Source organism: Pagrus major, chromosome 3 (genome assembly GCF_040436345.1).
Source record: "Pagrus major chromosome 3, Pma_NU_1.0".
NCBI lineage: Eukaryota > Metazoa > Chordata > Actinopteri > Spariformes > Sparidae > Pagrus > Pagrus major.
The window spans coordinates 5008955-5025624 of NC_133217.1; the positions used below are offsets into that span (position 1 = coordinate 5008955).

Genomic DNA, 16670 nt, shown 5'->3' on the forward strand with positions numbered 1-16670 from the left:
TTATTTATGTAATTTCACGTCTTTGATCATTAAAAAGACGAGATTTAACCATTATAACGTCGATTAAAGACGCGATCGCACCCCTCAGTGGCTTCATGTGGCTGTAAAACGCTGCCGCAGCGACTTTTTCCAACCAAATCTCACTTAGATTTTCCGAAATCTCCCTCACGCGAACCTAGGCTGCGCGTCAACTTTCTCGAGGCACCTCTCATTCTCTCGTTTTCACGCAAGTTTACAAATCGGCCGCTCGTATGTTCACGCACAGGACGCTGGCTCTCCCGGATATGTGCGGGGAGGGTGGGGTGGGTTGCGGGAGGGAGGTGGGGGGGGGGAGGACAGCTAGGGCGCCGTTGAAATGAAAGCCATCCCAGTGAACAATTAGAGCAGCAGATTGACAGGTGGGCTTTGACTGTCAGGGTGACGCTTGTTGGAGGGGTGGAGTAAAGGAGAGGCCGGAAAGGCAGCTGGATGTGTCTGTCTATCAGTGGGAGCTGTCTGAACGCACCGCGCATCACCAATGTGCGCACATTTCACTGCGGAGGATACCCAGGGACCGCTCGTTGCGCTCTTTTTTTTTTTTTTTAGAGTAAATAACAATAAATAAAACAATAAGAGAAGACACACTGCGGCTCAGAGGGCGGGCCTGCTTTCTCCTTGTGTTTTGTGATGAGTTTCTGAGGAATTCGTCAAGTGTCCGTGTTGACAGTCGGACGGACAGCGGATATGTGAGTATTTCATTATACAGGGGGGGTGTTTTTTTGCGTTTAAGGGAGACGGGGTGTGAGCTGATCGCTGCGGGGTTTTTCTCCGCACACTCACACACACACACTTGACTGATTGACACACACCCAGCTCGGCTAACGTGTCATTCTTTCCTCTCTTTCCCCCCCTTGATTTCCTCCTCAAGAGCGTAGCGGAGAGGTTGGGAGACCGGAGCTGGCCACCACCTGGACGGACGGGCTGACTGACTGACTGACGGAGGGACGGACGGACGGACGCAGAGACACTACATCGCAGTTTGGACTCCCCTAAGAAGAGGAGCTCCGTTTTCTGGACTTTTAGCTGCGAGCAGAAGGTATGAAATAGCAGAGAAAGCGATTTTGATGGGAACGACGGAGAGAGGGGCTCTGGCAGCTCGGTAGACTGAGATCCGGAGCTTTTCCGCCAGTTTTTTCACGCAACCCCAGCCTGCGATGAGTTTGTGCGATCGGCAGAAGTTAACGGACGAGCCCTAAAAAAAAAAAAGATCTCCAATCTCCATTTTCTCAGCGGGACATACCGATTCTGAAATGATCAGCAGAGATTGAACCTCCACTTGCATCGATTGTTAAAAAAAGACTTCTCCACTTCCTGCGAGGGATCTAGCACACTTTAACTCTGATTTCCTCCCCTTCCCGTCGCACCGGTTTCCTCTCCAGCTCGTCCGCTATTTTGATCTCTGCATGAAAAGTCAAGCGGAAAGTCTTGCAGCAGCATGCCGAGGAGAAAGCAGCAAGCGCCGCGGCGGTCATCAGGTAAGCCCCGGCTCTCACCACCACCACACACACACACACGCACACACACACACTATACACTCCCCTCCCTCCTCCTCACACGCACATTCACACACACAACGTCACCGATAAACAGGCAGGAATCAGTCAGTGCGCAGACAAGTTTACGCAGCAGCGCATACAGCACAGGCCTGATAACCTCTTGTAACACACACACACACACACTCACACTCAGCGTGTCTGCATGCAGTTTCCCAGACAGCCCATAATAAGTTGATTCCTGCTCATCTGAGGCACTGTTTGACTGGCAACAGCATTGTTTCATTTACGCAGCCATGCCAGGAAACCAACGCGCTCAGCTGCACTTCAGTTTCAGCGCTTTAAAGCCGATCCTCCGCCAGGTTGCCAACATCCAAGTTCTCCAAACAAAGCTCATCTTATCTCGTTTTTACAGGCTAACGTGTTTGATGTGTTCGTTGCCAGTAAGACAAGAAGGGAAAGAAAAAGAAAAGTGGCGTATTTTTTCTCTCCCCTCAGCTTGTGTTCCGCTCTGGGATTGCCATCCTTGATTTGATGCTTGATTGATCGCCTGTCATGCGACTGCCTTTGATCTATTCATTCCTGATAAACATCAGTAAATCATTCAGCATGGAGACACGCATGCGCCCCGGCAGCTGGACTGCCTCAAAGGGTAACTTTTTGCCCCCGCCGAGGAGCAAAGAAAAGACAAATTGAAAGAAAAAGTTCTCAAGCGGGGTAAATACTTCACGATTAATACCCCAGGAGGGGGGGAGGGAGCAGGGGAGGAGGGGTGCTGGGGCGTAGCGAGATCACAGGGAGGAATCTCCAGAAATAGCCCTAAAAACACTGCAGGGTGAGCCTGTAATGGTCAAGCTCTTGACCTGACCTCTGTGTTCACCTCTTGGAGAAGGGAAGGTTGTCTATTTAACACCACACATGAATGCGAGAGTGATAAAAGAGGACTTGAAGTGTGTCAATTCGCTACATTATTGATGCCATTGCATAAAAAAATCAAGTTTAGCAACTTTCTGCTACCACAAACCTATTGATTAACAAGCTATTAATGCTGTAAATGTAAGTATTTAGGGGTTTTAAGTGAGATTCTGTAATTTAACAAGCATTTTTGGTGTGTTTTTCCAGAGAGAGTTCTTTAGCAAAAGTAAAATAATTCCACATTTCCAGAGAAAGTCGCCGGCCCACGTATTGCCTCTCGACATTTGCGCCTTCATGTTGTCGTTAACTTGACCAGACGTGAACTGTTCCGAGAGAGAATCGCACATTTGCCCGAATCCATTTGATGTCCCTGGGAGATGTGTGTGATTGACATGCATTTTCAAAATGACGGGTGGTGGTGGTGGGGAGAGGAGCCTTTGAAGTTGGTGCAGTAATGACCAAAGCCGAATAAAACAGCTGTAGAATGTTAAGCAGGCGGTGGAAATGTGAGGTTAAGCAGACTTAATCAAGGTTGTGACAGAAAGACTTTGAACTCGGTGGGGCTGTAATTTCTAATTGACGCGAGGCTTTAGTGATGGATAGAGAGAAATGTGTTTGAAGAGAACTGCCTGCACACTGAAAATGAATGGTGTCGGCCACAAATAGTGGTGAAATCCCCAAAAGAGTGCGTAGAGCGAAAAAAAAAAGTGTTTCCTGTTTTTCCAGCCTCTTCTGGTCATTCAGCCGAGCTCTGAAGTGGCCCCATTCCGGCTCAGCTTTTGAATATTGATTTAATTGTCTGTTTTTGTGACAGACGCATACATCACAGCCAGTAATGGTCAATCCAAGCTTGGCAGGCTTTGTCTCTGCATTATTTCCAGTGCATGACATATGGTCAATCCGCAAACTTTAACACCTCTGCTGATGTGTGTCTGTGTGTGTGTGTGTGTGCGACTGCTTCCTGCACCTATAAACGCAAGGCTATTTTTACAATGCATTAGCAGATATTTCCACTGCCTCGATTTGTCACTTTGGAGTTGCACTAAAACAAAATGTTGCTCCTCAGAGAGAGAGAGAGAGGGAGAGGCTTCAATGGCTCTTTGTATGCCATTTCAAATGGGCTCTGTTTCATCAGTCACAGTGATGATTTTAGACCCTGTAATGGCGCTGTACCCTATCTAGTTTATGACCAGTGACAATACATCAGTGTTCTTTCATTTGGAACCGCATTACTGCATCTGTTAGTTTTGGCAGTTGAGTTCAGTGCAGTGCAATTTGAGCAGCAGAGACTTTTGCTGCAGTCATTTGTCGTCATTTTCAGGTTGTTGTTTTTTTTGTCGTCTCTCACGGAAGTGCAGTTGTGTAGAGGTATTTCTCGCAGGACCTCAAGTAGTAAAGGGAAGGTAAACAATGCAGATAATTGTGACGAGAATAAAAAATTGCAGGAGGCGGTTAAAACGTGAACGGTGTTGTGATTTCGTGCAAGTTTTGCTTCTCGTTCCGTTATCGATTTTATATGTTAAACTCACGTTGACCTACGGCAGCATAGACCTGATGTTATTGTGACAGTGTTGAAGTTGCATCACCAGCGTTTTTAAAAAAATCCTTTTTATAAACATTCTCTGGTGTTAGCTTCTCATGTATCAAGATTTGGTGCTCTTCGTGGTTTAAAATTTACATTTTCATTTTTGGACCAGTGGTCTGACGATAAAAGCAGTTTGAGGATGTCGGCTTGGGATGTGGAAGCTTTTAAAACACATTTTTTCAATATTTTCCAGTCGATTAATCAAAAACTATACACGTTGGTGAGGATTTTGTTTTTGTTTTTAATCTCGTGGACATGTTTGTGTTTATATTTTCCTGGGTGAGACAATTCTCCTTCTTCGGCTGGACAATAAAGTTATTCCATTTTGTTATACAGTCAGTTGCAGCTCTAATTGAAGTGCTGTGATAAACGTTTTAACAGCACAGACTTGACTTTATACCTTTAAAGACTTTGCTGCTGTATTGCTGTTTAAAGATGACTGTTGGCATCAGCAGCATTATCACTGTTTATAATGGCAACAAACTGTACACATTAAACCCAGAGAAGCATTAATTAGTCTAATTAGTGGATGTGAGACACTATATAGAAGATATACAAAGATACACTTGTGTATTTGCCTTGATACTGAGGTCACACTTTTGATCGCTGTTGGAAAATGAATAGCACTGCTGCACGTCTACTCTTGCTTTTAGTTTGCCAGCCGCAATATCTTAAATCAAACACTGTCACTCTAAGTAATGAATCTGTCAACTAATCATTCAACATGTCATTGTGATTGGTGTTAAATTTATTCCCCAAGAAAGAAAAAAAATCCTCTTTTTATTACCTGTCCTAACAAAAAAAAACATTTAGTTTTACTGGCTGAGACAGAGGAAGAGGCGGAGCAATTCCTAGTGGGATGGACCGGGATACAAGTTCACTGGATTAACATCTTTATACCCGTGTACTGTTCCAGAGAATCAGGAATCCGCTCAGTTTCCTTTCACTCTTAGATGTTAAAGTTTAGAAACATTTGATCCTGCGCTGGTTTCTCATCTCCACTGACAGCAGGGAGAGCAGTTTTCTGGACTGACAGAATTAGTGCAGGTCATGAAGAGAGAGAAAGTGCCATGCTGTGATACTGTCAAACATGACCGTGTGGAAATGTGTTCCTTCATAGCTGAAGACGGTAATTAGTTCGCCTTTTTCTGCTCTCCTGATAGAAACGTTAGGGAGACTGGCTGACTCTGGCCGCTCACACACTGATGCCACTAATTAAAAAGTTTAGCACTCTAAACATAAATCAAGCATTCGTTTTACGGAGAGAGATGCCGTTAATTTCTTTAATATGTATGATTCGGTGTCTCCGATAAACGAACTTCAGAGCTACGTTTTAATGATCTGTCTGTATAGCTTAGCTCAGCACGTTTAATTAAAGCACCCTGCAACATGTCCAGATTGAAGCCACAATGAGGCGCACACTGATTGAACAGGATGCACAGACAGTGCCTCGCCTTGTGAGCTCCACCACTGACATCTGCCTTCGCCTCTCCTAAACAGATATACTGCCGCCATCGCTGCCTCAATGCAAAGGGAGTCTCTTAATTATGACTTGAGGGTGGGCGGGTGGGGGAGAAGTTGAGCTTCGCTTCTTCCCGACGGCATCGTTAGTCGTGGTCCCTAATTATCCAGGTAGCTGACGGATCAGTGACAGGGCCCCACCGATTAATGCTTACAAATTCAGCAAGGTGTCAAGTCTGCAAGCTGCCTTGATGTAATCAACTTGGTGTTAGCCACTTCTCATATACGCTCCCCCCCAGTTGTTCCAGTGTAAAGTCAACAGCAGAGGTGCTCTCAGTGTGACAGATGCGAAGCTAACACCGTGCTGGACACAAACATCCCTGCGACGTGTATGTACGCTTATTATGCTCAGTACACGAGCTCTCACTGTAAACATACAGACAGTATGTACACTGCAGGTAAAGGAAATGTGAATATATGCGGCTCGCATTGAATGAGGAAGATTTTCTTAATGCTTTCCCTCTGATCTTTCTGGTAACAGCTTTTTGGTTTGTTTGACAGAACAGGAACAAAGTTCTAAGCCGAGCAGCATTAATACATTTTGTTGTTGTTACTCTGCATTGTGTTTCCTCTGCAGAAATTTAGCTCACGGCAGCTGTCAACTAAGAAGCCAGCACCCTGGAAAACTTGTGTTGGTTTTTTATCGGGATGTGTCTGATAAAGTATTTAATGACATTTGTCAGGAGTTGAAGCTGCGCTGTGAGGGGAAAAAAAAAATGGTGTTATTTGTAGTGAAAAGTCTGCAGACGAGAACAGAGCATGTCGGTGTGTTTATGTGTGTGTACGTGTGTGTGGAATATTCTGATGGTGTGATAAGGCAGTGTATGTAAAGTGTCATTAACAGGTGACATTGACTGAAGGAGTCAGTGGATATATTTGCTATCCCACACTCCGCTACACCCGCAGTTTCATTTGCATGTGGTGTCAGAGCCAGTAGGCCTCGAGGAAATCAAAGACACACACTAATACGCACACTCACACAACTAACGCTCTCTGTCCTCATCTTCGTGGAGGTTAAGTGACAAATGAAGATCGATGACTGCTCTTATGGAAAAGAGAGGGGCGAATTGAAAATATGTGGGAATTAGGCTCGCCATGTAAAGGCATCCAGCACTGCAGCTGCGAGGTAAAACTATCCCAGAGCTTAATGAGGTTCAGAGGAAGCAGGAAAACCTGGGTTTTCACTCAAGCAAGACACGAGCAGCCTTGACAAAGAAGCAAAGAAAACAAGGTCGTTTTTTACGGGAATGAAAATCACGCGCATCCTCAGTCCTAAATACATCCTGCTTGTATTTATTGTCTCTGATTTTTCAGCATGTCTGTTTTCCATTCACAGAGGTATTCTTTGGCTTCGATTCAAAATTGCTGTACATGGAAAACCACAATGTAAAGTGGGGATGTAAAATAATAACAGGAATAATAACAAGGATGAAATCATCCACATGAATGTCCTCGAGGGGTTTAGGGAACCAGTTGCTGATGTGAAGCAAACTTCTCCTGCTGATTGATTGAAGCAGCCAGTTGGGTGAAAGGGGATCAGAGACCGGTTTATAAAATGAATTCAATCGATTGCTTAACACTCACTTAAAACTCATTCACCCTTGTATTCCAACACAAATATATGAATATCATAAATCATACGTGATGTGACTGCCTTTATCCTGGCCATCAGGATTTTTGGATAACGTTCTAACTAAAAATTATTTTCAGTATAGTTATTTTCTCAATTAATCATTACTGTCGGAATGTTCTAAAATAGAAAAAAAAAAACTTGTTATATTTTTACAAAACCAGACATTTATCTGACAATCCACAACCCAAAGATATTTAGATTGCCATCATGTTTGAAAAAGGAAGCAGTCAAATTCTCATGTATGAGAGGCTGAAATGTTTTGCTTAAAAAATTACTAAATGATTGTTGAATTATTGAAACAGTTTCCCATTAATTTTCTCACGATTGGCTCATCAATTAATCGCCTCATTGTTGCAGCTCGTTTTAGGGGAATTAACATAACCAATTCTTTATTTTCCACATGTGGAGAAACTGAGATTTGCTGTTGTTGGACTGAACAGTGCTTGAAATTGCACACTTTGGAATATCCACACTATTTGTTTGGACTTTATTTAAACTGCAAAGAATTATGGGCAATCAGACACCCAAAGTGGGCCAGCTGCATTTTGCTTCCTCACACACACACGTTGCACTGACAGTTTCTCCAAATAATATCTGGCGGTTTAAGAATCGGACTAAGAAAGACAAAGGGAATTAGGCTGAGTGCAGTGAATGGAAAGAACGATGCAGGAAAGAAAGAGGAAAAATGGCAAGTCATGATTTAAGGCAAGCAGACGGGAGGTCCAGAGTACACTCAGAGGTCAGTGTGTACTCAGGGGAGCTCCTGTCTCCACCGCCTCCAGTCTGGAGTGTGTTTTGTTGCTTTCTCATATTTTTCTGCTTTGGCGTACAGCAGTCTTGTATATCTGTGTCATAAAGCATAAATGCACTTTATGTTTTTAGTTACCAATTCCAGTGTAATGTTACATCATTGTATCTGTAGGTACTGTGTGTGTCCTTGCATGATTGATGCACTGTTGACCAGACAGACGCCGCCACTGTGATCGAATTTGCCCAAAGCTTAAGAGACTCTGCGCTGATTCAGATATTTGTTTCCATGTTTTGCTTGGGTGACCTCAGAAATTACTCAGCATCCGTTTTTTTCTTCAGTGCTACACTTGATGTATCAGAAATTGCCACTGAGGCGGCGCTTGTTGCAGTAATCACGGTGATCATGCCAGAGACAAGGCTTGGAGATACATGGGCACCAAAGCAAGCACAGTGAAGTTTAAATTACTCCCAGTGCTCCTATTTATTGAATCTCTTGCTCCCTTATATCGCTGATACTTGAGTCAAGAGCTCATTCAGTAAAGCCAAGACCGAAAAACCACCTTTGATCCGCAGAGCTAACATTAAAAAACAGCACTAAGGTGAGTGAGCTGCCTTCTGAGGCCCTGTTCAACCCGTCCCTGAAGTTGTGTTGCTCCTACTAACCGGCCTTGAACATCTGGGCAAAGAGAGGGTGGGTGAGGGGAAGGAGACAACAGAGGGAGAGGAAGAGGGGCTGTGAAGAAAAGGTATTAAAAGTGACAGATGAACAGGACTTGGGTAGATGTTCTCCTGCAGCAGCTGTGACTGCTGCCATAGCTCTGACAGGTGTCAATTAAGAATTACTGCTGAGGCCCTGTAGTCATTTCTTCCTGCCCAGCTGTCCGTCGACGTGCCTTTTTGAGAAATAACACTTTACCCTTGTCACTGCTTTAGCGCTTAGCCACGGTCGCCCCAGAAAACGAGTGCATGGCGGGCACGCAAATCGATAACCAGTATATTAGCAATTATTTTGCCCATTGATTTACGGTGGGGCAGCGACTCCCACTGTGTTGTTATTAGCCGCTGATTATATGTGGCTGTGCTGTACTGCAGACACGCACACCAACACAGACACTGGCTTTGCTGTTGCCAGGTAGATCTGTTCTATCCCGAGAGCCAAGTAAACATGCAGGCACAAAAATAAACACATATTTCTTTGTTGATTGTAAAAGTTTAGTCCTTGAACTTGTTCACAGAACAAAGAACAGTTTAATATAAACACAATTAACAAACAGTCGTCAATGGGGTGAGACAAATACATTTTTGATCCCATTTAAATTGTGTCATGAATTACAGATATGTCAAATTAAAAGAAAAAAAATTAATTCAAAAATGTTGCAGTTTGACATAAAGATAGTAAAATACTTATTTTTTTGCAGTGAACTACATTGTCTTATTCAATATGTGTCCCCAACACCAACATGGCCGTCACCTCGGCACAGAAAGTGGATTAAACAATGTGAAAATCACAATTAATATGTCCATATTGTCAAATGCAGTTATGTGAATGGAGGGTAAATCAGTTTTGTGATCTAGCTAATATACAGAACTGACAACGACACTTACGCGACTGTTGGTTGCGTATGCTTTCTAATTACTTATTTTCACAGTTTTATATTTCAGCGGTTTGACAAACTGTGACGTTCTTGAGTTGAATTGAAACAGAATAAATATTTTTTTCTGAAATAAGGTCCCATGTTGGTGAACCAGAAGGGGTGTGACTTTGAGCTGTCTGGCTGAAAGTGTATCTAAGTCGTCCCATAAATCCAGCCACTGGTCACCCTATGATAACTTTATAGGCCCTGAAATAAACGTACACATAATGTTTTAGCTACGGATTTACCCATTCAATCCATATCGGGGCCTATACTGACCTAATTAAGCAGATCAGGTATCGACCAAATGTTACAGATCCACATTAACAGTTTCCTCGTGTCAGCAATTCTCTGGCCTCATGTTACCTTACATAAAATGATCCCCTTGAACTCCACGCAGCATGGTAAACACAGTTCTGGAGTAAAGACACACACCCTGAGTTTAGGTATCGGAATAGTTACGCCATGTCAACTTTCCATTTACTGTTCAATATTAAACTGAACGAATCACAAAGTTCCTAATGATCTCAAAAGGGAATGCTGACATCATAACAATACTTAAGATTTGCAGGAAGCCTTGAAACAATTGTAGAAACTGTCTGGTGAAGAGAAATAAGAGTGACTTCAAGGCACTAACTACTGCAGTGCTTTCTAGCTCAATGTTGCGTCTCAGCAGAAATTCCATTTAAAGTTCAGAACAGGAAAATTAAAACTTTGTGACGGAGAGTTGCATCGATTCTTCACGCCGAACCATAAAGCATCCCAGAAAATGCTGGAGGCTTGCAAATAGAATAAGTGAGTTTGTGCTCCAATACGTATACACATGATAACTGTATACTGTGGTGTTTTGAATATAATCCGCTTGTAAACATCAGGAGAACATTTACATTAATTAAACGTATGCAAACGAAGCAGCAGCTTGTGGTAAAGTTTTACCTTGCTTTGGTTGGACTGTATTCAGAGCAGCAACCGGTACTGTGTATTATGAGAAGAAAGGCACTTGTTTTTATTACATGGAGACTGATAAAAGCTGGCCTCAGCACATCCAACCCGCAGTCAATGCAAGTGGACAAAAGTCAGGGGGCGGAAATTTCTATCCCCAAAGGAGTGTTTATTTAACTGATAAGGTGAGTTGAGAGGCAATGAATATCATTTTTTTGGACACTAGTTTACTGCAGATAAGCCATCTGGGAACGGATACAGTTAACAGATGACACTTTGTCCTTGAGAGCGGACACTGGGGAAGGTCATGCTGCAGCCTGGTGTAGTGCCATCTCTCTTTCCTCCCCTCACCTCTTCATCTTTATCTCAGCCTACTCCATCTCTCTCTCTCCTCGTTTTTTTTTGGGATTACCGGCCCCCTCTTTCTCTCTCCCTCCCTGTAAGCCTTTTCTCATCTTCCTATCTGTCATCAATCTCTATCTTACTGACTCAATACTCCTCTACCCTGCTCATATTTTCTTTCATCTTCCTCCCCGTCTCTCTATCGCTCTCTCACCGGATGCTCAAGAGTCAGTGAACTGGTTACAAGAACATGAACTTGACGTCTGTAAAGGAGAGCATCGTACCCTTTCAGGCCCACAGGCCTTGTTCTCATATTTCAAGAACCTCTTTTTTTTCCAAATAGTCTGATTTAAGCGACGTCCTGCAGTCACACTTCTGAGTTGTAAAATATCTGAAAAGGGCAGTTCAGTTTTGTGCCATCTCCTTAGAAGTCCAAACACATGACAGTCATGTACTTTCCAAGAGCCATTCCCATTAAGAGATCCATAAAACACGTCGCACACGAGGAGAATCAAAGCATATTTTGTTGTTCAGTTTTCTTTTGGGCCTTTTATTCAAAAGGAACCCATTGTCCACATTTCGCTCGGGGTTACACAAAGTAATCACTTAACAGTCGTCGGCTTGATGGGCATCTGAAAGAGGATATAATGTCTCGGGATGCCAGTCCATTCAGCAACACATGCTTCCCCCCTCCAAAAAATTTCCTCCCAAATCTTCCCTGAGCCGCTGTGTTGTCTCAGACAGTGACAATCACGGGGGGGGTATAAGCTCAGCTCCGTCCCTCTAAGTCGTCTGTCTCCGCGAGAACAGCGGGAGACCGCTGGTACACCCAAATGTCTCCTTTCGTCACTCAGCCCCTCACACAGCACACACCAGCTCTGTCTGACTGTCTAACTCGCTGTCCACCTGAGCATCTGTTTGTGATCACCTGTCTCTGTTTGTGTCTAAGTCTGTCTGTTGACCCAACTGTCGGCCTGTTTACTTGTCTATCTCTGGTCCATCTGCCTCTCTGCTGGTACACCATGACAGGACTGCCACTGCATCAAATTAACTACCCTGAAAACATTTTGATATTGAATAATGTTTGTATCATAGTCTGCATCGACTTGATACAATAAGTACATTTACTCAAGTACTGTAATTAACTAGAATTTTGAGCTACATAATACTGTTAGTTCTCTAGTATAATTCTCCAGTATGTCCTGAGTTGGACCCCTTTTTTTCGCCAACGCTCTAATGAAATTTCACTTTAACTACTAATTCAAGTAATCATCACGTAGCATCATGTGTTCTGGACCATGTTTCTGGACCCAAAAAAATTATCTCTCCATCCAAAACAGTTCACATTTTGTGCTTATTTGTGTTGTGGATGATTGTGGCGTCCTCCTGAAAAACACCCTCAATAAAAGGTTTCTGGATTCTGTCTTACTGGTCCATTTATGTCCATTTAGTAGAATTTACTCCCACCTCCTACCTTACCTTATACTTTGGCTTGCTATTCCCCTTTGTGAAGGTCTGCGTAATATATCTGCCATCTTGCTGATAACGTATTCCAATATATTTAGAATCTGTCTGGCCTTACATTCAAAGTCCAAGAATGGACCCATTCCCAGTATGTATGAGTCATTTCTAGGTGAGTGTGACATACTTTTTTCTCTTAACTAATCTGTTTTTCCTCTCCATCTTCTCAGATTGTCACTTCATTCATTTCCTTTCTTGCGTCATAGTTAGAGCCTTGCTCTGAAACTTCTGTGGTTTAACAGTGACTGCTGTCAGATTTTAGGAAATAGAAAAGAAGCCCAGAGAAATTTATGCCCAAAGTCTGAAGTGATGTCTCAGTAGCAGTATTTCGCTCTGACTGGACAGCAACCATTGAGTAAAAATATACTTTATATTTCCCAAAAACATACTATACATGATTGCTAAAAATGCCTCTTTATATATCATTTAAGAATGTTAAAATAATCCAAAAATTTGCCAATTATGCTCATGTATATTATAGTAAACGTCAGTCTATAAAATGTTCCAAATAGTGAAAAATGGCAATCTCAGTTTTCCCAGCCCACTGTGATGCCATCAGATATGTTGTGTCAGAAAAACAATCCCAAAACCCAAATATGTTCAGTTTGTTTTCACAATACAGCAAAACATCAGCATAACATATCCAAGATGATTGAGGTCAGATAAATTCATTTCCATCAGATAAAGCAAGGATGAAGTTTAGGTTACATGTCAACATGTATTCTGTCATTCTTATATCAAACAAAATGTGTGCAGCCTTGCACTTCTCATATTATCAGTGTGAGAAACAGGAGCTGTAGCTTCAGTGTTTGTGAGTCCACAGTGTGAGAGCAGGTTTGGGCTGACAACGGCATAATCAACAAACGTATTAATTCATCCGGTTACTTTTATTTCATAAGAAGAATCAGACAATATCCAGAACATTCTTCATTCAATTTCTTTTTGTGCTTAGAGGGAGAATGCACGTCAGGACTGGTTAATTAAACCTGGTCAAACCAAAGAAGATCAAGGATCAGAATGGCTTGCACTGATTAACATCATGTTTATAGAGTTCAGTCAATTACCTCGTTACACTGACTCCTTCATTGGCCAGAATACTCTAAATTCCAAGTTTCCCGAAGGACTTTTGTGCACAGCCCAGATTCCAGAAAAAATTGTCGGCAGTTAACATTTCTGCAAACAACTGCTGTGTTTAAATTTGTGCGTGTCATATGTTGGTTAGTACCATATTAACCTTTCATTGACGGCACAATTTTCAGCCATGTTTATGGCAACCAAAACAGGTATTTTAAGCCAAAACACAATGTTTTCCGAACCTTAACCAAGTGGTTTTTGTGCCTAAATGTGACCTAGCGCAAGCACAGCCTTGTCAAAACATAAAATTGAAAATTGGACCTAAAGAAACGTAAAGTTGCAACATAAATGTAAAGTTTAATCATTTTTTACGAGGTTTGTAGAAGTGTACACTACCGATATTTATTCTGGTGATTGGGTTGTTGTGCATTGATGCTGAATTGTATCTGAACAGTTGCGTCTCCCATCATTTTATAGCAATCTGCCTTGGGTTTGATGAATTTCATACAGAGTATTACAAGGTATTCTGAAGCTACATCTTTATATCAATCCAGGATGCTCTTTGAGCATAAAGACAAGATATGACATTCAATTAAAAGTTTAGAGCATCTAAAATCTTAAGAAGTTGTGCTAAAGTGTTATAAGTTCTCTCCCTGGGACAGAAAATTACCCACATGACTGGAAAAGCCTGTCTGAAAAGAAGCCGTAAAAACTATTTTAAAACTACAGTCGGACATTTTTAGCCTCGCCGTGCCAGACAGTGGAGCTACTGTGGAAGCAGCGCTGATGGCACAATCCTGAGCGGGTGAAAATGTTGCACCCCTCCTCTTGATATTTGGGATCTATTATGTATGGAGGAGCTGAGTGTCTACATGACCGGGGCCAGAGAGCTAGACAGGACTGAGTGAGGCACTATTGTGTGTTTGTGTGTGTGTGTGTGTGTGTGTGTGTGTGTGTGTGTGTGTGTGTGTGTGTGTGTGTGTGTGTGTGTGTGTGTGTGTGTGTGTGTGTGTTTGAGGAGGGGCATAAAGGGGTGAAAAAAAAGAGGAGAAAAAGAGTGACAGCAGACAAAAAAGAACCAGGGAGGACGGAGGAGGGGGAGAGGGGATGAGGGAGTGGAAAAAGAGGAGGCAAAGCAACAGAGGAGTGAAAGAGAAATGACTTGAGGGGTTGAGGGATGGAGAGAGAGGTGAATACAGCGAGAGGGAGAGAAAAGTATCAAGGCAATGGAGAAGAAAAAAAGCAAAGAGGGAGAGAGAGCGAGAGACAGTGAAAGCAGTTGGATAGTGGAGGAGAGAGAAAGAGAGAGGGGAGGATGTCACCCATGGCTGCCACTCATCACTCACAGCTTAATGACGCTGTTTTTTTCCCCTTCTCCCGCTTCTTTTCTGTGGGAGAGAAGGGTGGGGGAGGGAGTTCGGCCGGCGCCCAATCAAACGGGGTCATACAGAGTTCACATCGTCCAGGTGGGACCGTGCTCCACCAGGGAGATGTTTGTGTTGTAGCCATAAGGATCGTCTGGCCCGGAAGATAGTTTGTCGAGGACATTTTGAGAAATTCATCCAAACAAATGTGGCGAGGTTTGGGGAAAAAAGTAAATAAAGTGGTGGTGAAGGTTAAGGTCGCAAGCAAAAAAAAAAAAGGGAAGAAAAATTCAAGGTTTTTTTAGTTTTTCGTGCCTCTCAGCCTTTTTCTTTTGGTTAAGGTGCAAATCCCTTGTCCAGAGTTTGTGTTCATGTGTTTACACGTGTGTATGTTTGAAGCATGTGTGTTTGTTTTCAAGGAAAACCACTTCGGCTGTCTGTTGCCTCCTTCTGGGATTGGCCTGATTCCTATTCCAGCATTGGACTTTTGATTCAGTTTGTGTTTGTGTGTGTGTGTGTTGTGAGTGAGTGAGTGTGTATGTGTGTGTGTGCTGAGCTCCACTTGTCCTCTCACTCATTCCCGTTTCTGGGAAGCATCAGCCGTTTAAAACTCAAACGGCGAGATTTTTTTCCCCCCTTCGCTCTCCTCCTCGCACCAAATTTGGGGAACAGCTGGGGCGGCCATGACGATGATTTGTCTCCCTCTGCCCGTCCGCCTGACAGGTTGAGAACATGCACACACACACACACACGTACACACATTCACTCGGGGAGACGCAGACACTCACTAATAGGCGCACGCACACACAATTAAACATGCGCTCAGTATCACAGACAGACAGGCACAAACACACACACACACACACATCCCCCTTATAAGAGGCCATGTTCTCAGGGCGCTGCCAAAACACTCTGATTTCCTTTAGCCTGGGCGGCCATACATCAGCTCGGGGCCTCCCAGCCCGGATGGCAGGGGCTGACAGAATGACATGTGTCATTTATCAAACGAGGGGCGCCAGGCCTCAGGAAAAGAACAGACCGCCGCGTGACAAAGCCCCCCGAGAGCTCTCCTCCACTCGCAGCGAGGGGAGTGTGTCATGGGATAGACACTGACAAATCTGCGGAGATAGAACACACATGGATACACGCTGACACCGACACACAAGCAGAGGAAACACATACTGGGAGGCACTTCCAGCACAGATACAAACCCCAGTGATCACGCATTATATCTCAAGCTACATCGCGGTTGTGTTTAAAGAAAGAAAAGTCTGAAGAAGGAGCTCAACTGAAGCAAAAAAAAAAAAAAATCTGGATTTTTAACATACTGGCACTGCAGCTACAAACACACATACCCACACATACACCCACATATATGTTCCCCTTGCAGCCAGAGAAGCCGCAGCCAAAGCTTCTCCTGTTGCCAGCAGCAGGCCTGACTGTGTGCCCGTCCTTCTTAATGAACGGTCACTGGCTGCCGAAAGGAACTCTCTTACTTGGCAGCGCCGCTCCATCTCCTTCCTTTCATATCCATGCCACCACATACTCACAATATCCCTCTTTTCTTCCTCCATTATGTTGCACTCCTCTTCATTCCTTCCTCTATCCTCTTTCTTCCCTTCTCTCTCTCTCTCCGTCGTGATCCCCCTTCCACCCCCGTTTACTCTTTCCATCGCCTGTTCATTTGTCTTCATAAGCCTAATTTATTTTCTCTGCCAGATGCAAGCTGACAGCCATCAGTCTCTATCCCACACACACTGACACACACACACCTGACCTCGCGACGCGCAGACAAACACGCTTACGTGTACGCACAAATGCACACAGCTCTGTTCTCGCTTTTTATTCATTTACTGT

The 16670-nt window shown here is 43.5% G+C and overlaps 1 protein-coding gene across 1 annotated transcript in view; it reads left to right on the forward strand.

The window, feature by feature from the left end:
• Positions 1 to 685: 685 nt before the first annotated feature.
• The window catches only part of tshz1 (teashirt zinc finger homeobox 1), a 30259-nt gene continuing 14274 nt past the window's right edge, over positions 686 to 16670 (forward strand). Inside the window, exons 1-2 of the mRNA XM_073462862.1 lie at positions 686 to 725; positions 908 to 1514. Of these exons, the coding sequence (XP_073318963.1) occupies positions 1475 to 1514 (40 nt within the window). The 5' untranslated portion in view covers positions 686 to 725; positions 908 to 1474. The remainder of the gene's footprint in view (positions 726 to 907; positions 1515 to 16670) is intronic.